This window comes from Cololabis saira, chromosome 3, assembly GCF_033807715.1.
Source record: "Cololabis saira isolate AMF1-May2022 chromosome 3, fColSai1.1, whole genome shotgun sequence".
In the NCBI taxonomy this organism is placed as follows: domain Eukaryota; kingdom Metazoa; phylum Chordata; class Actinopteri; order Beloniformes; family Belonidae; genus Cololabis; species Cololabis saira.
The window spans coordinates 8,061,113-8,086,509 of record NC_084589.1 but is presented as its reverse complement, the minus strand read 5'-3'; the positions used below and the strand labels follow the sequence as shown (position 1 = coordinate 8,086,509).

At 42.2% G+C, this 25,397-nt stretch overlaps 1 protein-coding gene across 1 annotated transcript; it reads left to right on the top strand.

Moving 5' to 3' along the window:
* Nucleotides 1-377: 377 nt before the first annotated feature.
* On the top strand, nt 378-23,046 carry LOC133440851 (acidic amino acid decarboxylase GADL1-like). Its single transcript, XM_061718179.1, has 15 exons — nt 378-453; nt 4,890-5,077; nt 5,157-5,283; nt 6,512-6,602; nt 7,493-7,602; nt 8,636-8,751; nt 12,629-12,708; nt 13,233-13,287; nt 13,904-14,020; nt 16,238-16,302; nt 16,389-16,470; nt 18,788-18,987; nt 21,123-21,174; nt 21,298-21,387; nt 22,562-23,046. The coding sequence occupies exons 1-15, from the start codon at nt 441-443 to the stop codon at nt 22,733-22,735; spliced, it is 1,560 nt and encodes a 519-aa protein (XP_061574163.1). The 5' UTR covers nt 378-440; the 3' UTR covers nt 22,736-23,046.
* Nucleotides 23,047-25,397: the final 2,351 nt, after the last annotated feature.

Below are 25,397 nucleotides of genomic sequence, written 5' to 3'. Positions count from 1 at the left end.
ATGTGTTTTCCAGACTTCTCAGTGGGATCAGCTGTGAGTTCCGTGCATTTACAGCTGTTTTTGGGGGGGCCCTGCTCCTGAAAGTCCTCTTCCAGTAAGTTAAAAAGTCTGGACGTGAAGAGCCGCCGGCGCTTTGCTGAAGAACGGCGTCGTGCAGAACGAAACACGCGGTGGAATTTTCCCTGAGTTTCAGTGGAAATGTACTGGAGGCTGGTCGAAGGTTCCGTAACGCGTACAGGCTCATTTATGGTTCCGCGTTACACCGACGCAGTACCCACGGCGTAGTTACCGTACGCTGCGCGTCGCCGCGTAATTTACGCCGTAAGCTCTGCGTCGATGTAACGCGGAACCATAACTCAGTCTTAAATAAGCCGTGATGTAAGCGCGGAGAGCCAGACCAGGGAAGAGCACAGATCTCCAGACCCGCATTAAGCTGCAAGATGATGACCGCAGGTGAGCTCCACACTTTCACCTGCTTCTGCAGGAAAATGATCATTAAAATCATACACCAGGCTTTATAGACTCACATATATGCTTTATAGCTCAATTATTGTGTGTGGTAATAAAGGCAAGGCAAGTTTATTTGTATAGCAGAATTCAACACAAGGTAATTCAAAGTGCTTTACATCAACATTAAAAGCAGCAAGGCACAATTAATTAAACAGTAAATAACAAATAAAATGAAATAAAATGATAAGAAAAGAGGTAAAATAATAAAAAGCACAAGTTGTTAAAAAGTAAGGGCAGTAGAAAATACAGCAGGTTCATCTCATTCTTACAATGGCAAGAATTACGTTTCTATACGGTCAAAACGTACAAAGACCAGGTCAAATACAGTATTACAAAAGTAATCTGTAAAAATTTGTAAAGTGAATTAAAACAATTTGACAATTCTATGCCACAATTCCTGTTTCCAGGTGTTATTTCACAAAACTGAGGAGGATTACGTTTCTATACTGTCAAAACGTACAAAGAAAATGATACACCAGGCTTTATAGACTCACATAGATGGTTTATAGCTCGATTATTGTGTTTAGTTTTTTCTAATGGGTCATTTAGTGTTTCTTTTTCCAGCAGTAATTCACAACTTTAAATATCAGCGGCCCTGATCATTCTCAGGAAATGTAATTACTGAAAAATGTAATTAATTGTCCTTACGCGACAGATCAGCTTTTTTGGCGTTTAGGGCCACCTGGAGGAAGAAATAATTACCAATCAACTAATCAACTACGATCAAGAAAGTCATAGGCCTACAGTTGCACAACAGATTTGGTATGATGATGTAATTGATGATTTTGCTGCAAAGAAGGCTAGAAAAGTCAAGTTCTAGATTGCACTTTACCACTTTACACCTGTTGTGAAAGGGTGAAAGAACCAGGTTAAAAATCTGCTACAGTCAGATTATGTGAATAAACCTAATTTTTTTATTCATTCATTTTATTTTATTCACTATTTATACATTTGAATGTGTGAAGGATTAGTGTAATTTACACACAGGTTTTTTTTTTATACAGACTATATTTCATTTTTTTGTTTTATTATTCATTTATTAAAGATACATGGCTGTGCATTGATTGGATGTTGGGTTTTTTTCTTCACTGGCGGACACTTTGCCCAGGGTGCAAAAGTAGCCAGAACCGACTCTGAAAGAAAGTCAAAAACTAACTTAAACAAACAAGAAAAAAAAAAACAACTGCTGTTAGTTCCTCCTTAAATCAGCTGCCATTTTGAATTAATCGTGTCATATTGGCGCAATTTATGCCATTTCTTTGGCCGTTAATGCGGACCCGAACCGTAACGTGCGCCCAGGTGTGTTATACATCAAAATGTGCGTCTCCATCCTGCGACGACACGCACACTTTTCTCAGTCAAAAGCGTTACCGTGGCGACGCTAGACGCCAAAAAGCGCACCCCCCTTCATCTGGTTGGTCGATATTTGATAGTTCCTACTTTATGCTATAAATTTTGAATGATTTGACATAAAGAGTTGTGGGTGGTGTCATCGGACTCAGTTTTGAGTCCTTGACTTTCATTGGCATGAATTAGCCCTGCCCCTTCTTCTGATTGGTCGATATTTGATAGTTCCTATTTTCTGTCATAACTTTTGAATGGTTTGACATAAAGAGTCGTGGGCGGTGTCATCAGACTTAGTTTTGAGCCCTTGACCTTTATTGCTGAAAATTGCACTTGCGAGGGCCCGTTCATCTCTGCTTGCCGGCTTCACTGTTGGCTGCAGTACCCCCGACGGCCGTCGTGGTGAAGGGTGGCGCTAGAGAGTCTCATTTCTTAAAAGGAGCCTCATGCTCCTTTAATTGTAATTATAACTTTTTTCCTTCGTAAAATTACTAGGGCTGTCAGTTTAGCGCATGAATTAGATTAATAATTACACTGCTAATTAACGCGTTTTTAACGCAATTAATTATGAGTGTCAAAATGCGCGAACATTTTAAATGTGTCCCATTGAGGGACCCGTAGGCCACCACTTCCTTCCTGCTGCTGGTCAAACTAACAAAGCAGTGACAGACATGGACGACTCAGGGGAGACTCAGCAAATCTTTGCTGGGCCTTTGAACGGCAAGTTTATGTATAAAAAGAAAGAAGACGGGACTATCAACAACAACGCGGTGATTTGTACATTTTATGAATGTTCCTATCAGCGGAGCTGCTCCAGCCTGAATTATCATTTAAACACTAAACATGTCCGGACAAGTTCCACTGTAAACGTTACAGGTACTAGTACTTGAATTGCTGTATTGAGTCAGCTTTAGTTTTAATTTTGAATTGAGAGTCTGCTTAAGTGCCTATTTGAGACTCTGCCTTATTTTATTTCTGAATTTTATTTATTTAACTGTATTTGTATTGCATTTTTGAATAATGCACCTGGCCTAATTGGTTTGCTGATGTGCTTGAGCTTTTTCTTTTGAATTTCATTTATGAAACACACTTCACCAATAAAAATGTGGATTTCAAATCTTCTCTTCTTAGTGGATTCAATTGATCAGTCATGCACTGCAATTTTGTAATGTCCTAGAATTCAAATTCTTTATTTAGGGACCTTTAGCAGATATGAGATTAAAATGCGATTTATTAGATTAATTCATTATAAATCCTGTAATTAATTACATAATTTTTTTAATTGCCTGACTGTATAACAAACATGCCATTTAACTTGAAAACCTTTATCGATAACAACAAATGTACTGTAAGTATATATATACAGTAGTTTGACTGTATGGGTCAAAAAAAAAAATCAACCTTTAAATAAATAAATATTAGATTAAAAAAATCAACTCGAAATAATAAATTAATATTAAATAAAAAAACTAAAACTGAAATAAATAAACAAATCCGAGCCACAGATAGCTATCAATTACTCATCAAAAGTAAGTTTCCTCCACCACCTCAATCCCCCACAAATAACTGAAAGCCGGTCTAGCAGGTCTGAAATCGGAGCTAAACATGCACATGCGCCTCTCACAGATTACCACTCTTTTCAACAGAGGTTAATGCATGGGGCGTTAACAAGGCTTTCATTAAATGTTCATCAGAGCTGCTGGAAAAACACAATCCTCCAGTCTAGACAGAGATTCCTGTTTAATGAGCAGAAGCTAAAGTTTGTGCTAAAGTTTTATTTCAACAACATCCCCACCTTCAAGTGAAGCACCAGTTTCCTCGTGTTTTGCCTTTTTTGCTTCTCTTGCTTGCTCCTGATTCATGATGTCTTTTGGACGACATGTTGAAATCTGCAAGAGCCCCCCACAGTAGCACACATGCGCCTCCATTGCACATATCCGCTGCCGTGCAAACGCGTCCCCTCGCGTAAAATGTGGCCCCCGTTGGAAGATGAGCCCTACACACAGCATGTTCTGCGTTTAGGGAGAGGCAGCCCTGGGTATATGATAATAAAGTTAAGGTTCCTGGGGGCAACTAAACCAACATCTAAAGTCCTATATGCGTTTTGTTACTGGTGCACCTTAACTGGTGCACCTTGACTGTTGCACCTTAACTGGTGCACCTTAACTGACGCACCTTAACTGTTGCACCTTAAAGGAGCTTGAGGCTCCTTTTAAGAAATGAGACTCTCTAGCGCCACCCTTCACCACGACGGCCGTCGGGGGTACTGCAGCCAACAGTGGAGCCGGCACGGGAGAACGGGGAGAACGTGCATGCAGCGTCATGTGACGTCACATCTGCAGCCCAGCGCGGGAAATTCGGGACCGAATTGCAGCACATTTTGCAGCACACAGCCTGTTCAAGGCAAAGGAGAGATACACTAGAGGGCTCACTCTTTTTGGGTTGGAACGCTTCATCTGACATTATTACTAGAAAACTTAAAATGTATACGGATTTTTTTCATAAATCCTGCCACAATCCGGCCTCAAGCTCCTTTAACTGGTGCACCTTAACTGACGCACCTTAACTGGTGCACTGTAACTGTTGCACCTTAACTGTTGCACCTTAACTGTTGCACCTTAACTGTTGCACCTTAACTGTTGCACCTTAACTGGTGCCCCTTAACTGGTGCACCTTAACTGGTGCACCTTAACTGGTGCACCTTAACTGGTGCACCTTAACTGACTGGTGCACCTTAACTGGTGCACCTTAACTGTTGCACCTTAACTGACTGGTGCACCTTAACTGGTGCACCTTAACTGTTGCACCTTAACTGACCGTTGCACCTTAACTGACTGGTGCACCTTAACTGGTGCACCTTAACTGTTGCACCTTAACTGACTGTTGCACCTTAACTGTTGCACCGTAACTGGTGCACCTTAACTGGTGCACCTTAACTGGTGCACCTTAACTGGTGCACCACATTTCTTCGGTTATTTACGTAGTTTTTGTAAAGTCACTTCCATCAGATCAAATGACATTTCTGTCTTTTGCAGAAGAGAATTCGAGTCAAAGCCCCGCGGCACATCCAGGGCGTCCAGAGAAATGTTGTCCGGTTGTCATTGACGACGTCCCCCTGAACGGCCCCTCCCTGAACATCCCCGACGCAGAGGAGTTCATCCAGCGGTCGCTGGCCGTTATCATGGAAGATGCGGTGAAAAAGGCCACGGATGTCAGAGAGAAGGTAAACCTGTAACTCTTTCCCTGCCGGTGTCTGTATTCCCACGGCCTCGGCCCGATCCTGACCCTGAGCCCTTGAGCAGGTGTGCGAGTGGAAGTCTCCCGAGCAGCTGAAGGAGCTGCTGGACCTGGAGCTGAGAGAGCAGGGAGAGACGGAGTCCAAGACCCTCCAGCGGTGCAGAGATGCCATCAGATACAGCGTCAAGACCAGTAAGTCCACTGTAAATGAACTGAGCTCAAAGCCTGGATGTTAGCCGCTCTGCTGCTCCGTATAGCTGCCCTTCTGCACAACTCTGGAGGCGTCTAACCGCCCATGTCCCAACCATTGATGGAGCTGATTCTCCAGGGGGTTGTGGGTGTCTCTTATCTGCTCAGCTGTGTTTTAACATCGGAGGGAGATGGTCGCGAGATGAATACAAGCAGCCGCCTAGTTGCATCTTCTTACGGAGTATTAGTGCCAGGCAGGAGAAAAATAAAAATAATATTTTAGAGGAGGAAGATTTTTTTTTTATTATGCACTTCGAGAAAAAAGTCAAAATGTCAAGATTAATGTTGAAGTACAATTTTGAGAAAAAAGTCGAAATGTATTTTAACTTTATTCTTTATTCACAGACTTTATTCACAGAATATCGACTTTATTCTTGAAATTGTATTTCAACATTAATCTCGACATTTCAACTTTTTTCTTGACATTTTGACTTTTTTCTTGAAATGCACAATAAAAAAATCTTCCCCTCTCAAATATTTTTTCTCGTGCATGGCCCTAATACTCTTCCGTATACTCCATTCCATTTTTTGACTATTTAAAAACCAATAACATCTTTAAAAAGATGTTTTTTCTGTCTTTCTGTTCGCTGTAATTGCTGGTAAATAAAGGTACTCGCCATCAACCTTTTTGCGTTTTGCATTTCTTTGAGTTCATTTAAATCTTTATAACCATTTTCTCTCTGTAGTTTATCAATTTGATATTTTTGAGCTCAGTTTTTATTTAGTTTTATTTATGTAGCGGCAAATCGCAGCAGATGTCGTCTCAAACAAGTCATTTTATTCCAATTCACCTACCTGATGCCACGTAGCGTCCTGAACAAGCACCACGCCCCCGGGGAAAGTTTAACCGTAACACCATGATGAAAATTTTCCATGTCATGTTGTGGTTTAGTCATTTTGAAATTCTCTCTGTTGTGTTGCATGAACTTTATTGCTCAATAATTGATCTTATCAGTCCACTCTTACATATTTCCTATAGTTCATTTTCAGCTTGTCGCATATAAAAAGATGTGTATTATTAAAATGTGTGCCAGTGCAGAAATTGTTCCGCAAAATTTGATTTCAAACTGAAATAAATCAATAAATACATAAACCGATGAGGCCTCATTCATTAGTTTGTGACGGCACATTTCAAAGTGTCGTGGATCTGACTGTTTCCTGTTATTTCCAGCACATCCCCGTTTCTTCAACCAGCTGTACGCCGGCATGGAGCCCTACTCCATGGTGGCCAGCTTCATCGTGGAGGCCCTCAAGCCCAGTCTGTGAGTCCTGCCTGTGGGGGTTCAGGACCAGACCGGTCTGTCCTGGTTTGCCTCCCCCCCTTTTTTTCTCTTTTGTGCATGTTTGCAGGCCGGAGCTTCAGGAGCTGCATGCTGCCCTGCAGTCCCCCCTCTGATCATCCCACTGCTGCTTCCACCTGCCTGTGTCTGCTATATGCTTGCTGACATCTTTCTTTATTCTTTATTTCATTCATTGGCCACGGTTACATGATGTTTTTTAATTTGGATTTAATTATTCCGAATTAAATAATTCCGAATTAAACTATCTTCCTTCCAGTTTACATGGAAATAGTAATTCCGAATTAAGGTTTACATGGAAAACACGTTTGATCGGCTTTATCCAATTCCTCTTAAGATCTGGGGGTTGGGAAGGTTCTGATTTATCTTTTTTCTCTTTTTTTTTATTCTTTTTTTAAATTTTTTTCCTTTTTTTTCTTCTTTTTTTCCTTTTTTTCTCTTTTTTTCTTCCTTTTTCCTTTCCTTTATAATCTCGACATTACGACTTTTTTCTCGACATTTCGACTTTTTCCGCGACATTTTGACTTTTTTCTCGAGATTTTGACTTTTTTCTCAAGTTTGTACTTTTACTTGTACTTACTAGTTATGCACTTTTTTCTCAAAGTGCATAATGAAAAAAAAATCTTCCCCCAGTTATAACTAATATAGAGACATGCAGCATGTGTTGTCTTCATTCTAAGGCTTGTACAAGACTTTTAATTTTTTGCGGCTCCAGACATATTTGTTTTTTTTGTTTTTGGTCCATTATGGCTCTTTCAACATTTTGGGTTGCCGACCCCTGTAATAGACGCTATATAAATAGAATTGAATATAATTGAATTGTCCTGTAACCAGAGTGTGCATGTTTCTGTCAGGTACACGTATGAGGTGTCCCCGGTGTTCACCCTGGTGGAGGAGGCTGTGCTGAGGAAGATGATGGAGATCGTCGGCTGGGCGGAGGGAGGAGACGGGATCTTCAACGCAGGTACCGTCACGTACGCCCACGTCATCCTGTTTGACCCTGTTAGTCGTGGGAGTGGTGAACCTTCCATGGACCGGTCCCAGACAGCGCAGCGGCATCCAGGGATGAGCGTGCACGTGAGCGTGCTGGAGGATGGGTGTGGCCAGGGCTGCCTCTGGCCAAATTGGGGCCCTAAGGGAAATGTAATTTGGAGGAACCACCACCCTCACACCTCTCCCCATCACAAATGTATCGTTGCTACAAAATCACCGTACCACAACATGCCATTTAACAAATGAATAGATAAAGTAGTTTGACTGTATGAGTCAAATGAAATTAAAAAAAAAATCAACCTGAAATAAAAAATAAAAAACTTAAAGGGGACCTATTATGGCATCTAATACCTATTTTAAACAGGCCTTGAATGTCTTAAAAACAAGCTTTTGGTTGTTTTTGCTAAATAAATTAGAAATTCAGCCTCTAAACCATGTCTTTATCTTCCCATTCTCTAACCTTATTATCTATGCAGGATTCTGAGTGGGCGGGGCTATGATAATGAGGCACTGTGTAAATAGGCTGCTTGAATGACGCGATACACCGCTACGAAAAAATGGCAGAAGCTCCGGCCGGCGGAGTTAGTTGTGGGCGTGGTTTCACACATCGGAGGCCAACCTATGTAAATCGCTCCTGTCGTTACATAACGACGGGAGCAGAATCTGAACGGCTCGTAGATCCACATCACACTGGACGGCTCATCCAGGCGGCTGTACAAACACTGCAGAATTTGGTTGCTTTCCTCCTTCTCTGAGATGGCAGGCTGAGGGGAGACCACTTTATATATGTTAAAGCAAGAAAAAACCTGTTTTTCATAATAGGTCCCCTTAAGTTCAAACAATTTAGCAACATTTAGCCCCGACATCTGGCCCCCAGGTATGAGCCGTCCCAGAACTCTATACAGCGTGATGTTGCTCAGATCCCTTCCTTTCCCACGTGTGGTACTTGTAGCGTGAGTCAGCTGTTATTGACCTGCACATGTTGTGTCCTACTTATCTTCCAGGGGGCTCCATGTCCAACATGTACGCCATGAACTTGGCCCGGTACCAGCACTGCCCCGACCTGAAGGAGCTGGGTCTCTCCGCCGCTCCGCGGCTGGCTGCCTTCACGTCGCAGGAGGTAGGTGTCACAGCGGCCCCGTGCTGGTTAGGTGCTGGTTAAGCTGGGCATACACTGTGTGATATTTTAAATTGTGTGATTCAGCCCCATCTCACACTGCACGACTACATCCCTGAGTTCAAAAGTTGGCAGCCCACGATTTATGGTCTCACACTGTACGACCCGATGCTCTGATCGACCCGTCTGCTCACACTATACGATCATAATCCTCACGTCGGACTTCTGTTATTGGAACTACAACGTCAAAAAGAAGTGGAAGAGGAGGAACCCCGAAGTGGGAGACACCAAAGATGCTCAGCAAAAACAAACACGCTGCCTTAAACCTGAATTATGGTTCTGCGTTAAATCGACTGCGTAGCCTACAGCGTAGGGTACACGGCGACGCGTACCCTACGCCGTAGGCTCTGCGTTGGTGTAACGCAGAACCATAAATCAGCTTTTAGCAATTTGTGCCATTCTGTGTGGCGATAAATGAAAAAAGATTAGACAACGTCGTGATTGGACAAGGAATTGGCTGGGCAGACGTGGGAAATGTTAAGGGAAAAGGGATCCGCTTTGGGAACCACAGGATTTCGGGTCTGCTTTTTGCGGATGATGTTGTCCTGTTGGCTTCATCAGACTGGGACCTTCAGCATGTGCTGGGGCGGTTTGAGGCTGAGTGCGACGCGGCAGGGATGAGAATCAGCACCTCCAAGACCGAGGCCATGGTTCTCCACCGGGAAACGGTGGCGTGCCTTCTCCGGGTGGGTGGAGAAGTCCTGCCTCAGGTGGAGGAGTTCAAGTATCTCGGGGTCTTGTTCACGAGTGAGGGAACGATGGAGCGGGAGATTGACAGACGGATCGGTGCAGCGTCCGCAGTTATGCGGTCGATGTACCGGTCCGTCGTGGTGAAGAGGGAGCTGAGCCGAAAGGTGAAGCTCTCGATTTACCGGTCAATCTACGCACCTACCCTCACCTATGGTTTCCTCCGCAGGGTGGCTGGACGCTCCCTTAGAGATAGGGTGAGGAGTTCGGTCACCCGGGAGGAGCTCGGAGTCGAGCCGCTGCTCCTTCACATTGAGAGGAGTCAGCTGAGGTGGCTTGGGCATCTGTATCGGATCCTCCTGGACGCCTCCCTAGGGAGGTGTTCCAGGCATGTCCCTCCTCCCTAGGGAGGAGTTCCAGGCATGTCCCTCCTCCCTAGGGAGGTGTTCCAGGCATGTCCCTCCTCCCTAGGGAGGTGTTCCAGGCATGTCCCTCCTCCCTAGGGAGGTGTTCCAGGCATGTCCCTCCTCCTTAGGGAGGTGTTCCAGGCATGTCCCACCGGGAGGAGACCCCGGGGAAGACCCAGGACACGCTGGAGAGACTATGTCTCTCGGCCTGGGAACGCCTCGGACTCCCCTCGGAAGAGATGGAGGAAGAGATGGAGGAAGAGATGGAGGAAGAGCTGGAGGAAGCGCTGGAGGAAGCGCTGGAGGAAGAGCTGGAGGAAGAGCTGGAGGAAGTGTCTGGGGTGAAGGAAGTCGACCCGGGAACGGATAAGCGGGGGACGATAGATGGATGGATGGACGGTCTTTTTTTCTGCTATTAAAACATGATTTGTAATGTGAATTTGCAACACTTTAAACTACAAATAATAGTTTTTGACGTGACATCAGAGATTGCGCATGCTCTCTGTGAAAGGATGAGTCCAGTCGGGTCGTAGCTGCTTCAACTGTGCGATTCCTTCACGAGGAGCGACCAGGATTTCTAACGCGTTTGATTTTCTTGCGAGCACACGATTCGTGATCGGGAGCTCGTCGTGAGGTGTTACTCTCTCGTCGTGAGGTGTTACTCTCTCGTCGTGAGGTGTTACTCTCTCGTCGGGAGGTGTTAATCTCTCGTTGTGAGGTGTTAATCTCTCGTTGTGAGGTGTTACTCTCTCGTTGTGAGGTGTTACTCTCTCGTCGTGAGTGGTTACTCTCTCGTCGTGAGTGGTTAATCTCTCGTCGTGAGGTGTTAATCTCTCATCGTGAGTATTCAGGATTCTGATCATTTTACTTTGTTTTAGGCATTTAGGATGAGTTTTCAGGCAGAACGTTCCTCCTGCAGCCGGACAGCGCAGCTTCTCTTCCCGGGCTTCAACGCGATTGGCCGTGACGTCATGACGCACTGCTCTCTGCTCTGCGTGGTCCAGTTAACCCCATAAATGCCAGCTATCCCTCTCATACACTCATTCAGTCTAAATAAAACAGACTTTTACTCTTTTTTCTTTTAATTATCCTACAGCTTATGAAGCCTGGGCTACATTACTCTCTCGTTGTGAGGTGTTACTCTCTCGTCGTGAGTGGTTACTCTCTCGTCGTGAGTGGTTAATCTCTCGTCGTGAGGTGTTAATCTCTCATCGTGAGTTGTTAATCTCTCATCGTGAGGTGTTACTCTCTCGTCGTGAGTTGTTAATCTCTCATCGTGAGGTGTTACTCTCTCGTCGTGAGGTGTTACTCTCTCGTCGTGAGGTGTTACTCTCCCGTTGTGAGGTGTTACTCTCTCGTCGTGAGGTGTTACTCTCTCGTCGTGAGGTGTTAATCTCTCATCGTGAGGTGTTAATCTCTCGTCGTTACCCCACGTTTACTGCACGAGGCACGAGCAATGATTGGGTCGAAATCCGGCCCAATCCAAAAAATAGTTGCACGACTGGAAAATCGGTTCAAAACGAGCCGACAATCGCACAGTGTATGCCCGGCTTTAGGTGCTGGTTAGGGGCTGGTTAGGGGCTGATTAGGTGCTGGTTAGGTGCTGGTTAGGTGCTGGTTAGGTGCTGGTTAGGTACTGGTTAGGTGCTGGTTAGGGGCTGGTTAGGGGCTGATTAGGTGCTGGTTAGGTACTGGTTAGGTGCTGGTTAGGTGCTGGTTAGGGGCTGGTTAGGGGCTGGTTAGGTGCTGGTTAGGGGCTGGTTAGGTACTGGTTAGGTGCTGGTTAGGTGCTGGTTAGGTGCTGGTTAGGTACTGGTTAGGTGCTGGTTAGGTGCTGGTTAGGTGCTGGTTAGGTACTGGTTAGGTGCTGGTTAGGTGCTGGTTAGGGGCTGGTTAGGTGCTGGTTAGGTACTGGTTAGGTACTGGTTAGGTGCTGGTTAGGGGCTGGTTAGGGGCTGGTTAGGGGCTGGTTAGGTGCTGGTTAGGGGCTGGTTAGGTACTGGTTAGGTGCTGGTTAGGTGCTGGTTAGGTGCTGGTTAGGTACTGGTTAGGTGCTGGTTAGGGGCTGGTTAGGTACTGGTTAGGTGCTGGTTAGGGGCTGGTTAGGTGCTGGTTAGGTACTGGTTAGGTGCTGGTTAGGTGCTGGTTAGGTACTGGTTAGGTGCTGGTTAGGTACTGGTTAGGTGCTGGTTAGGTGCTGGTTAGGGGCTGGTTAGGTGCTGGTTAGGTACTGGTTAGGTACTGGTTAGGTGCTGGTTAGGGGCTGGTTAGGGGCTGGTTAGGGGCTGGTTAGGTGCCGGTTAGGGGCTGGTTAGGTACTGGTTAGGTGCTGGTTAGGTACTGGTTAGGTGCTGGTTAGGGGCTGGTTAGGTGCTGGTTAGGGGCTGGTTAGGTGCTGGTTAGGTACTGGTTAGGTGCTGGTTAGGGCCTGGTTAGGTGCTGGTTAGGGGCTGGTTAGGGGCTGGTTAGGTGCTGGTTAGGGGCTGGTTAGGTGCTGGTTAGGGGCTGGTTAGGTGCTGGTTAGGGGCTGGTTAGGGGCTGGTTAGGTGCTGCTGGGATGGTGAAGGTCAACCTCCTGGATTGACTGAACCGGGCCGGCGACCTGCACCTCCTCAGTGCTGACTCTCCCGTGCTGAAAGTCTGGTCTTCTAGCTTTTTTCTTGTCAGCGCTTTTCCAGTTTGTGTAAAATGACTTTCCTTTTGCATTCTTTCCTCATCTGTTTCAGTGTCATTATTCAATTTCCAAAGCTGCTGCTTTCCTGGGAGTCGGTACGAAGAATGTCTACGTGGTGCCGGCTGATAAGAGGTGAACTGCTGCACGCCTTTTATAACCTTTCTCACACTCATTCCTCTTCCTTGAGCAAACGACTATTGACAATTCCAGCCACAGTGGTCCAATACGCTGGGACGTTTAATGTAACTGAGAAATCAGCAGTGCTGCACGAGGCCCCACCTGCAGCAAATGCTCTTGATTGCATTTCCAAATGTTGTGCAGTCCCACTCCGAGTACACATGAAACTGTGTTGAAAAAATCGATTTTCCGATTCTAAATCAATTCTCATATTAATTCCTAAAAATAGATTCATATGTCTAAAGATTTTTTTTTCATCATTACAACCTTTGGTATTTTTTTGTTTATACCCAAAAAAGGAATATTTTGTTGGACACCAGAATAACTACTGCCATGTTTTTGCCTTTAAATATGTTTAAAGTTATGAAAACATTAAAGTTTTCATTTATAATTTCATAAATTGTCTATATTTCATTACTTTATATAGTGTCTTGGGGTTACATTTGCATAAAACTGTCAACTTCTCTGTGGTGTTTCAGAGGGAAGATGATTCCTGCGGCTCTCCGGGAGCAAATAGAGTTGGCTAAGAGTGAGGTAAGTGAAGACCCATGTTTTGTTTGGAGGAATATTGAAATTGAGATGAGATGTATTTGTAAAAAGATAAAATAAGTATAACAGAGATCTTTAAAAAAAGGTATCAGTTTATGAAACAATCTGGATACAGAAGCCAAAGAATGCAAATCAAACATTACATTTAAAAGAATAATAAAAGCCAGTTTGATGAAGAAATATCATGATAATTGTTAAGTTAGGTGGGTTTTCTTTTTTCTCTCTCTCTTTTTAGCACCATTGTCATTTTCTTTCTTTGAATCAAAAAAGAATATGATCTATCTGTGTTTGACGACAGCTATTTTGTCTTATTTTATAACTTTGTTGTAGTTTGGGTTTGGTTTTTTGTCTTTTTTAAATTACGTTTATTGGAAAGTGTTTTTTTTATTATAACATTAATTGAAATTTGATTTCTTAGAATAAAATAAGATAAAATAAGCTTAGTCTTCTTTCTGTTCCCTTTCATTCAAGAGAGGAGATTTGTTGTAATGATATTGAACTGTTTAGTTTTTCTTTTAATGAATGAAATAAAGAAATAAAGAAGAAAGAAAGATGCTCCAGAAGTGCAGAGCTAATCTTGTGTGTGTGTGTGTGTGTTCAGGGCGCGGTTCCCTTCATGGTGAACGCCACGGCGGGGACCACGGTGTTGGGAGCGTTCGACCCCATCGACGAGATCGCCGACGTCTGCGAGGAGCACGGCCTGTGGCTGCACGTGGACGTGAGTGCCGCCGTCAACCCACTCACCATTGGATACGTTTCCATGCAGCAAAGAGATCAGATTTCTGATCGTATCAGATAAACATCCAGAAGACCCAATCACTTGTCTGAGTTTACATGCTGTTCAGAGAATGGGATAAATGTCCAGAGCATGGCTGACTCCATGACGCTATGTGGCGCTGTAACCATGGTAACCATGGTTACCATTTCAACAAAGAGCCACTTCCGGTTGACGGTTGTTTTGTTTGGCGCCAATGTTACGCCTTCAGTATATTTTTCCACTTTATTTTGACCTGCTCCGGTGTCCTGATGAAGCTTCTGCCATCTCTTTCACAATCTTTTTAAAAAGGTGTTTAACCAACTATTTAACACACGGCGTCTCCTTTCACTTCCGGGTGAAGCCCCAGAGGAAATTCTCCAGCATGTTCAGACTGCAATATCCGATGTCTCCGTATACATGGCGTTAACATTCAGACTGTGAACGAATTATCTAGGTGTTGCTATCCGATCATTAAATGTCCGATATAGGTCAGAAATAGGTCCGAAGTAGATCGGATTAAGGTGTTAAGGAGTTTAAAAGTCCGAACAATGTCTTATACGATCAGAAACCCTATTGAACTGCTGCATGTAAACGTACTGAGTGTTGTGGAATTTTATAAATTGCACAAAGTAAAGTAAAGATCCTTAACAAACTACAACATCGGTGAGCTCGAGATTACCAAAGTTTATTTTAACTGATGCGCAATCAGGACAGTCGAGTCTGAGGCAACATGTTGGACCTGACAGACCACTGGAAGCTAGTAACATGAAAAACAGGAAACCTGACAAGTCATTCAAGGGAAACTGTGTCCCCCTGCACCCGACACATAGATGCTAGTTCTCTTAGAGGAAGGTATACATTACAAAAGAGATGTGGCCCTTCATATGCATCTACATCTTCTATAGAGGGAATGCATGGACGTCACTTCCCCACTGGACCAGCCCCCTTACTCTCACTGAGTGGCAGAAACAGCTGCAACTAGTGGAGAAGACGGGATAACAGCTGATTATCAGCTTAAATTAAAGTCAGTTGGGTTTGACAGTGACCCGTACAGTTACCCCAAGAACCAGTGGTCCATGGACATTAATATTTGGTACAGTTACCAAGAACCAGTGGTCCATGGACATTAATATTTGGTACAGTTACCAAGAACCAGTGGTCCATGGACATTAATATTTGGTACAGTTACCAAGAACCATTGGTCCATGGACATTAATATTTGGTACAGTTACCAAGAACCAGTGGTCCATGGACATTAATATTTGGTACAGTTACCAAGAACCAGTGGTCCATGGACATTAATATTTGGTACAGTTACCAAGAACCAGTGGTCCATGGACATTAATATTTGGTACAGTTACCAAGAACCAGTGGTCCATGGACATTAATATTTGGTACAGTTACCAAGAACCATTGGTCCATGGACATTAATATTTGGTACAGTTACCAAGAACCAGTGGTCCATGGACATTAATATTTGGTACAGTTACCAAGAACCAGTGGTCCATGGACATTAATATTTGGTACAGTTACCAAGAACCAGTGGTCCATGGACATTAATATTTGGTACAGTTACCAAGAACCAGTGGTCCATGGACATTAATATTTGGTACAGTTACCAAGAACCAGTGGTCCATGGACATTAATATTTGGTACAGTTACCAAGAACCAGTGGTCCATGGACATTAATATTTGGCCACGAATCCAGTTTCCTGATATTTATATGTACTTAATTTCTACGCCGGGGAAATACACGAAGCAAAGCTTGAAGGCTTACAAAAGTCTTGACGCTTGGTCCGACTTCAAGGCAGGATTTGTTGGTGAAATTAAAGTGATGAGGACACCGAACTTTATGATTTGACTGTTTAACGTTAGCTACACTGCCACTCAGTCTTTCTGACACTCAGTCTTTCTGACACTCAGTGGGCGTAACCCGCTGTGAAGTCGCATCTGTGACGTCATGCACATTCCCTCTATTGTTTTTTTAAATGTTTCAACAGTTTTTCAGTTATTTTTGAGAACTGAGAAAGCAAGGATAAAGGTCTACAGTTGGTGAAATGGTGTTTGTCACCATCTTTATACAACAGAATTACTTTAGCCACTTTAATTTTTTATGGAAATGAAGCTGAAGGTGTCTCGTTCAGCAGGCGTCATCTCTACCTTCTCTCTTCTCCTCAGGCGTGCTGGGGAGGGGCAGCTCTCATGTCCAGGAAGCACAAGCACCTGCTGAAGGGCGTGCAGAGGTATGAATGATCATCTGCAGCACACTGGTTATGTCTCAGTGAAGCCGTGCCAGACCATAATATCTCTGCTCTGTTCCCCTAATCAGAGCCAACTCCGTTGCCTGGAACCCTCACAAGATGCTGATGGCGTGTTTGCAGTGCTCCGCGTTCCTGGTCAGAGACAAGACGGTGAGGAAAGCTACACTACTGCACCTACATGACGCAGGGCTTGGTTTCCCCCCAATGTGCTTCAGTAACTAAAGAACCAGCAACGATGTACTGTAGTCCTTTGAGCTGTTGCATGAATTATATGACTGTAGTTCTGCAACATATTAATACTAGTATTATATTGAGATTCAACAGCAAGTACTGCAGCTAATGATGCTGTAAGGACCAATCAGCTCACAGAATGCTGATAGAACTGCTTTCAGAAACATCGTGGGTCAAAATTACCAAACAGATCCAGGGAGGAAACAGAGATGGATGAAATCAGTTTTATTTTTTCACATTTATGAGAATTTGGCTTTAAGCATTTTATGCAAATGTAACCCCAAGACAGTACAGGACTGTCTCAGAAAATTAGAATATTGTGATAAAGTTCTTTCTGTAATGCAATTAAAAAAAAAAATGTCATACATTCTGGATTCATTACAAATCAACTGAAATATTGCAAGCCTTTTATTATTTTAATATTGCTGATTATGGCTTACCTGATCATGATCAGCAATATTAAAATAATAAAAGGCTTGCAATATTTCAGTTGATTTGTAATGAATCCAGAATGTCCATTTTTGTTTTTGTAATTGCATTACAGAAAATCACAATATTCAAATTTTCTGAGACAGTCCTGTATATAAAGCACATAAATATGGACAATTAATGTAATTATAACTGAAAACTTTAACGTTTTCATACCTTTAAACATATTTAAAGGCAAAAACATGGCACTAGTTATTTTTGTGTCCAACAAAACATTCCTTTTTAGGACATAAACACAAAAATACCAAAAGCTGTAATGTAATGATGAAAAAAATAAGTGTAAACATCAAGGGCAGCTGAATTATTGTCCAGCATTCCAATCATATTTCCTTACAAGTCAGGTATTTATGAAATATCATAAAGCAACACTCAGTTTAGTTTTATATGAGAAAAGGAAAGAGAAAAAAGAAAGAAAGACAATCAATCAAAACAACAAAGAAAAGGAAAGAGAAAAAAGAAAGAAAGACAATCAATCAAACAACAAAGAAAAGGAAAGAGAAAAAAGAAAGAAAAACAATCAATCAAAACAACAAAGATTTCTCTATTTTTCAAGGGTTAGCCCAAATTATTTCAGCGTGCAAAGTTCAGAAATACAAACTCGAATGTACAATTCACACAGAATAAAGAAATCAAGTATCAAAAGAAAGGAAATGATTTTAGAACAGCAGAGGATCGTCCGCCCCACTCCCCAGACCGCTTTAATCCTCCATATATTCCATAAAAGGACCACAAATGTTTTGAAATAATGATAGTTTGCCCTTTATATTGTAAGTAATGTTTTCCACAGGTAAAGTTGTAGACATTTCCTTAATCTAGTTATTGAATGTTGGTTTACTGGTTCTCTTCCATGAGAGTGCTATGACTGTTTTTGAGCAGTGCCTTTCTGTCAGAAATCATAAAAACAAATAAAAAAAAATCTGACATGAACACTTTCCTGCTTTGATATGGTCATGCAGGAGAAAAAATATTTGAGAGGGGAAGATTTGTTTTTATTGTGCACTTTGAGAAAAAAGTTGAAATGTCGAGAAAAAAGTCGAAATGTTGAGATTAATGTTGAAATACAATTTTGAGAAAAAAGTCGAAATTTCGTGAATAAAGTTGAAATTTCGAGAATAAAGTTGAAATACAATTTGGTGAATAAAGTGTAAATGTCTCCTCCTCCATCAAATCCAGTTAGAGCGACTGACAGCTCTGCAGCAGCAGCCGTAACTAACTCACTAACTTACATCCTTGGAGTGGAACGTTAAGGTACGTTTCTGAAGTGATGCAACTGCATATGTGTGATATGTGTTTACAATCAATATCCTCACATTTTGACTTTTTTCTCAACATTTCGACTTTATTCTCGAATTTGTAATTCAACATTAATCTCAATTCAATTCAATTCAATTTTATTTATATAGCATCTAATACAACAGATGTTGTCTCTAGACGCTTTCCAGAGATCCAGAACATGAACATAACATCTCGACATTTCCACTTTTTTCTCGACATTTCCACTTTTTTCTCGAAGTGGATAATGAAAAAAAAATCTTCCTCCTCTAAAATATTATTTTTATTTTTCTCCTGCCTGGCCCTAACACTCTTCTGTACATCCCAGCAGCAGCTCTAGACTCACATTAAAGCCGGCTGGTTCCAGGGCAGCTAAACTGTTTCCTGCTGCAGTTCCACCTCAGATCAGTTCTGTGCAGTTTCCCGTCTCTTTGATTCCCTCATGTAAGAACTTCTCTCCCCCGTCCCTCCTCAGAGCCTCCTGCAGCGCTGCCACTCCGCCCAGGCCTCCTACCTCTTCCAGCAGGACAAGTTCTACGACGTCAGCTACGACACGGGGGACAAGTCGGTCCAGTGCAGCCGGAAGCCCGACGCCTTCAAGTTCTGGCTGATGTGGAAGGCCCTGGGGACCCGGGAGCTGGAGCAGAGGGTGGACCGGGCCCTGGCCATGGCCAGGTCAGGCTGGACACACACACACACACACACACACACACCCAGCAGGCTGGACACACACACACCCAGCAGGCTGGACACACACACACACCCAGCAGGCTGGACACACACACACCCTGCAGTACACTGGAACTCTAGGGCTGCCAACCGTCCCCTGAAAAACGGAATCGGCCCGTATTTATATACTAAAGTACATGTCCCGTATAGAGGGTCTGCATTGACGTCACTTCCCCACTGGACTAGCCCCCTTACTCACACTGAGTGATAAAACATCAGCAAAAATGTCTGCAACTAGTGGAGAAGACGGGATAACAGCTGATTATCAGATTAAATTAGCGTCAGTTGGACTTGACAGTGACCCGTACAGTTACCAAGAACCAGTGGTCCATGGACATTAATATTTGGTACAGTTACCAAGAACCAGTGGTCCATGGACATTAATATTTGGTACAGTTACCAAGAACCAGTGGTCCATGGACATTAATATTTGGTACAGTTACCAAGAACCAGTGGTCCATGGACATTAATATTTGGTACAGTTACCAAGAACCAGTGGTCCATGGACATTAATATTTGGCCATGAATCCAGTTTCCTGATATTTATATGTACTTAATTTCTACGCCGGAGAAATACAGGAAGCAAAGCTTGAAGGCTTACAAAAGTCTTGACGCTTGGTCCGACTTCAAGGCAGGATTTGTTGTAGAAATTAAAGTGATGAGGACACCGAACTTTATGATTTGACCGTTTAACGTTAGCTACCCAAAAATACAACATTACCTGATACTAAATGGGAACCACAAATCCACGTTTCGGTGCCTGGAATCCAGTTGTTTCTGTGAATTGCAGCGATCCATTTGTCTCTCTTAAGCTTATTTTTTGGCAGTCTGTAAAACGATAACTCAGATTTCTTTCTAAATCTATGAATCTTTCGGCCACTCAGTGGGCGTAACCCGCTGTGAAGTCGCATCTGTGACTTCATGCACATTCCCTCTATTGAGCTGAAAAGGGATGCACTTTGTCCCGTATTACTGTGAGAGTCAAAAAATAGTCATAAAATGCCAATGGAAAATGGCATTGAGCTGTTGAGTTCATAAGTAATTTTGTTCTGTTTTACTCCAACTGTAGCTACAGTCATGGTCTTTGAGGCACAAATATGTTTACAAGTTTTCTACACACTTTCTGTTTGCACTTTTGTTATTGCACTAAAAATGTGCACTATTACAGAATGGATGTTCTGCTTTCTTTCTATTGTTTTATATTAATTTTTTAAGTTAAGCAGGACAGGTTTCTGTTTAACAAAGATACTTATTTTATTCAGTTCATTGTGTTATTTCGTATTAAACTGAATTGCTGGATAATAATTTGTTAAACAGTTAAACAGTTAAAAAATTGTTTCACTCACAAAAAAAGGGGCTAAAAAAATTCACCACGCCAGGAAAGGTGAAGGTAATCAGGTTGATGAGGTGTCCCTTATTTATTTTTCAGTGAGTTGGCAACCCTTTGTAACTCATGTTATCAAGTCATGTCACACATGCTGATTCAGTGACAGCGGTTGGTGTGCGGCGCCCCCTGGTGGTGGAGAGCAGGGAAGACAACAGTTCTGAGAATGAACACTCTGAGAACTTATAAAAACTACTTTTAAAATGTATTTATTGTGATTATTATTTATTGTGTTTATTTCTCAGCTTTCTGAATGTCCCTGCTATGGAAGAGTATTAGGGCCAGGCAGGATAAAAATAAAAATAATATTTTAGAGGAGGAAGATTTTTTTTTCATTATGCACTTTGAGAAAAAAGTCAAAATGTCAAGAAAAAAGTCGAAATGTCGAGAATAATATTGAAGTACAATTTTGAGAAAAAAGTCGAAATGTATTTCAACTTTATTCTCGAAATTTCGACTTTATTCTTGAAATTGTATTTCAACATTAATCTCGACATTTCAACTTTTTTCTCGAAGTGCTCAATAATAAAAAAATCTTCCCCTCTCAAAAATATTTTTTCTCCTGCATGGCCCTAATACTCTTCCGTACCCTGCTCTGTATTTGAGATGATATTTGTATAAAGCGTGATTGGTGTTGTTCAGTGGTACTTGTATTTTGATCCTGACTATAACTATTGTCGTCTTAACTTTGTTGCAGGTATCTGGCACTTCAAGTCAAAGAGAGAGAAGGGTTTCGTCTGCTGATGGAGGCGAGTGCACGCAGAGCCTCACACTGAACATCAATATCTCACACCGTGTGTTTACGTCATAATTAAAGAAAAGTAAGGAGGTACACTTTATTGACATGTGTTTTTTCTTTTTTTTCTCTGCAGCCTGAATATTCAAATATTTGCTTCTGGTACATCCCACCGAGTCTGAGGAACCTGCCTGAAGACGCCGACTTCTGGAAGAAGCTGCACAACGTAAGGAGCTCGCTTCAGCGGGTTTCACCGTGAAGCCTTCTTCTTTATTTCTTTATTTCATTCATTAAAAGAAAAACAAAACAGTTCAATATAATTACAACAAATCTTTTTCCTTGAATGAAAGGGAACAGAAAGAAGACTAGGCTTATTTTATCTGTCCCTTTTTCCTAAGAAATCAAATTTCAATTAATGTAATAATAATAAAAAAAAAAACAAATGACAAATTACGCAAAAAAAACACTTTCCAATAAATGTAATTAAAAAAAAAGAAGAAAAAAAAATCAAAACTACGACAAAGTTATAAAATAAGACAAAATAGCTGTTGTCAAACACAGATAGTCGTATTCTTTTTTGATTCAAAGAAAAAAATTATGACAATGGTGCTAAAAAGAGAGAGAGAGAGAAAAAAACCCACCTAACTAAACCCACCTAAATTACTACATCAAACTGGCTTTTATTATTATTTTAAATGTAATGTTTGATTTGCATTCTTTGGCTTCTGTATCCAGATTGTTCCATAAACTGATACCTTTTACAGAAACACAACGTTCCATTAATTTTGTCCTGAATTTAGTTTTTTTTTTAAGATCTCTGTTCGTTTTAACTTAAAACTTTTAAGTTATACTTATTTTCTCTTTTTTCATTTTTTTTCTGTATATTGATTGGCAACATTTTCTTATGAGCTTTCCACATAATTTGCAGAATTCTGTGGTCCACTAATTCAAGAAATGTCAACTTTTTTTTATTGGGTTTTACAGATGTACGGTATACAATTATATCAAAACATTTAGTGAATTAAGCACACATTTTTCTTTTAGGAAAAAACAACAGAGAAATACAGTGCTCACTTACGTATTGCAGCATACCCGAACAACCTATTTAAAACTAGAACAATTTAAAAAAAAAAAATTAATAAAACTAAGACAGAAATGGACAATTGCAAAAAATAAGTATACAATAAAAAATTGTAATGAGAATTATTAATTAAATAAAAAATAAAAAGGCACAGGCATAGAGATAGCAACAGACATCCCAAGTTAAAGCGGCATACAACCCTCATCCCAACAGAAATAGCATATCTGCAGGACTCACTAAGCTGCTTCAGTCACATCAGTCAGAAATGTCAACAGTTTTACCTGAAGGAATGATGGATAATGACTCTCTGCTCCTGCAGGTGGCGCCAGTGATCAAGGAGCGCATGATGAAGCGGGGCAGCATGATGGTGGGCTACCAGCCCCACGGGGGCAAGGCCAACTTCTTCAGGATGATCGTCATCAGCCCGCAGGTCAGCCGGCAGGACATGGACTTCGTGCTGGACGAGATTCACGACCTGGGGAAGGACTTGTGATGATCGGCCAGGTCTCCAGCTGGGGGACACGGACCCGTCTGACCGTCTGACCCGTCTGACCCGTCTGACCGTCTGACCCCTCTCACTACCACCACACACTTTCTTCCACAGGGAACTTCCTCTGTGGTTGAAAAAGGGACATTTTCTTTACCTTGAAACCTCCTGGATGTAATATAACGTTTGCATTTGTTTTTATAACTGTGTTTATTTTCAAATTCCACACTCATTAAAATGTTGTTTACTTGTAATTCCTGCAGAGCAGCTGTTTATATTGATCTGTGTTAGGGCTGGGGATCCATTCAAATGTCAAGAATCGATTCGATTCTGATTCTTAAAGGTATTGTGACATGAAAAACACATTTTTCTTGATTTTTTGTGTTTTGTTGGGTGTCTTGACATCAATTACACCCAAAAAACAACAAACTTTTAACATTCAGTGTATTGTGTGCTTTCTGGGATTTTCCGCATAACTGTGCAAAAACGGTGCACCTGGTTTGGTGGCGGGCCGTGACGTCAGGGCCCGCTAAATCACCGCCCCCTCCACCCAGCTCCCTGCCTCCTCTCCTCTCCAGCGCACCATAAAGGCTGATTTATGGTTCCGCGTTACACCGACGCAGAGCCTACGGCGTAGGGTTACGCGGCGACACGCACCGTACGCTGAACCCTACGGCGTAGGCTCTGCGTCGATTTAACGCGGAACCATAAATCAGGCTTAACACGGAGCTGTTTAGAGCCTCTTTTGTTCTAATCACCGGAGGAGAACTGCTAAGAAGACCCGCGGCCACTGACTGGACTTAAGATAAGGAGACACTAAAGCTTGCATGCCTTTATTTTTATGATTGTTTGCTGTGGACTGCCCTGCTGCTTTTCCGTGCTTCGCCTGTCGCTCCCGGCTTAACTCTCCGACGCCGCTGTGAGCGTATGGCTGGAGGAGGAGGAGGTTGGGAGGAGGAGCGGAGCAATGATTGACAGGAAAGGAAGCGTTTTTCACGGCGCAAAAAAACACTGTCATAAAAAGCCAGGAATGGAGTACTAGAGTGAAGTTTTTCTTGTTACACTCTTTTAGACACATTTGAGGGATGTTGACCAAGACTTTTAATAATGTTAAAAGCATGTTAAAAATGATGTCACAATACCTTTAAGATTCAGAATGGATTATCACGCTATTTGATTCCAATATTGATTTTGGTTAATGTTATTAAAAATGTTTTTTGAGCTGTTGCATGAATTATATGACTGTAGTTCTGCAACATATTAATACTAGTATTATATTGAGATTAAACAGCCAGTATTGGCAGCTAATGATGCTGTAAGGACCAATCAGCTCCCAGAATGCTGATAGAACTGCTTTCAGAAACATCATGGGTCAGAATTATCAAACAGATCCAGGGAGGAAACAGAGACGGAGGAAATCGCTTTTATTTTTTCTCATTTATGAGAATTTGGTTTTTAGCATTTTATGCAAATGTAACCCCAAGACGGTATGTAAAGCAAAGAAATATAGACAATTTATGCAATTATAACTGAAAAATGTAATGTTTTCATACCTTTAAACATATTTAAAGGAGCTTGAGGCAGGATTGAGGCAGGATTTATGAAAAAAATCCGTATACATTTTAAGTTTTCTAGTAATAATGTCAGATAAAGCGTTCCAAACCAAAAAGAATGAGCCCTCTAGTGTATCTCTCCTTTGCCTTGAGGCTGTGTGCTGCAAAATGTGCTGCAATTCGGTCCTGAATTTCCCGCGCTGGGCTGCGGATGTGACGTCACATGACGCTGCATGCGCGTTCTCCCCGTTCTCCCGTGCCGGCTTCACTGTTGGCTGCAGTACCCCCGACGGCCGTCGTGGTGAAGGGTGGCGCTAGAGAGTCTCATTTCTTAAAAGGAGCCTCATGCTCCTTTAAAGGCAAAAACATGGCACCAGTTATTCTCGTGTCCAACAAAACATTCCTTTTTTGGGCATAAACAAAAAAATACCAAAAGTTGTAATGATGAAAAAAAAAAAAGATCTTTAGATATATTAATCGATTTTTAGGAATTAATATGAGAATCGCTTTAGAATCGGAAAATCGATCTTTTCAACACACGCCTAGTCTGTGTGACAGTGAGGTGGAAATCTGACACACTGGCACCAAGACGTGGTTTCATTTGTGTTACTAAAGAGAGAAAGCACTTATGCCCTGTTTACACGTAGCAAAAACGGTGGTGTTTTCATGCGTTTTGGCCATTCGTTTACACAAAAACGAAGCTCAAAGTCACCAAAAACCATCATTTCTGAAAACTCTGGCCAAAGTGGAGATTTGCTAAAACTCCGTCTTCCCGTTTGCTTGTAAAAGGAGGGAAACGGACATTTAGGCTTCAGAACGTCACATTATGAGACAGAAACTTCACCAGCGTCATGAGTGACACCTGTGTTTACAATTAGTTTGGCCACCGTCAATATTTTCTTGTATTTTACCTGTTTCTAAAGTCACACTTAAAAGTAACTCCAAACGAAAGACTCTCGTTCATCTTGGAAGTAACTGGAAGTTACTCGTGTCATTTGTTGATGTTTTTTCCAGGATTCTGATTGGCTAGCATGACTTTATCTTCTCGTTACACTGCCCCCTGTAGGTTTGGCTGCTCATAGCACCTTAACAGCTATTTATGCAGGTTCCTGGAA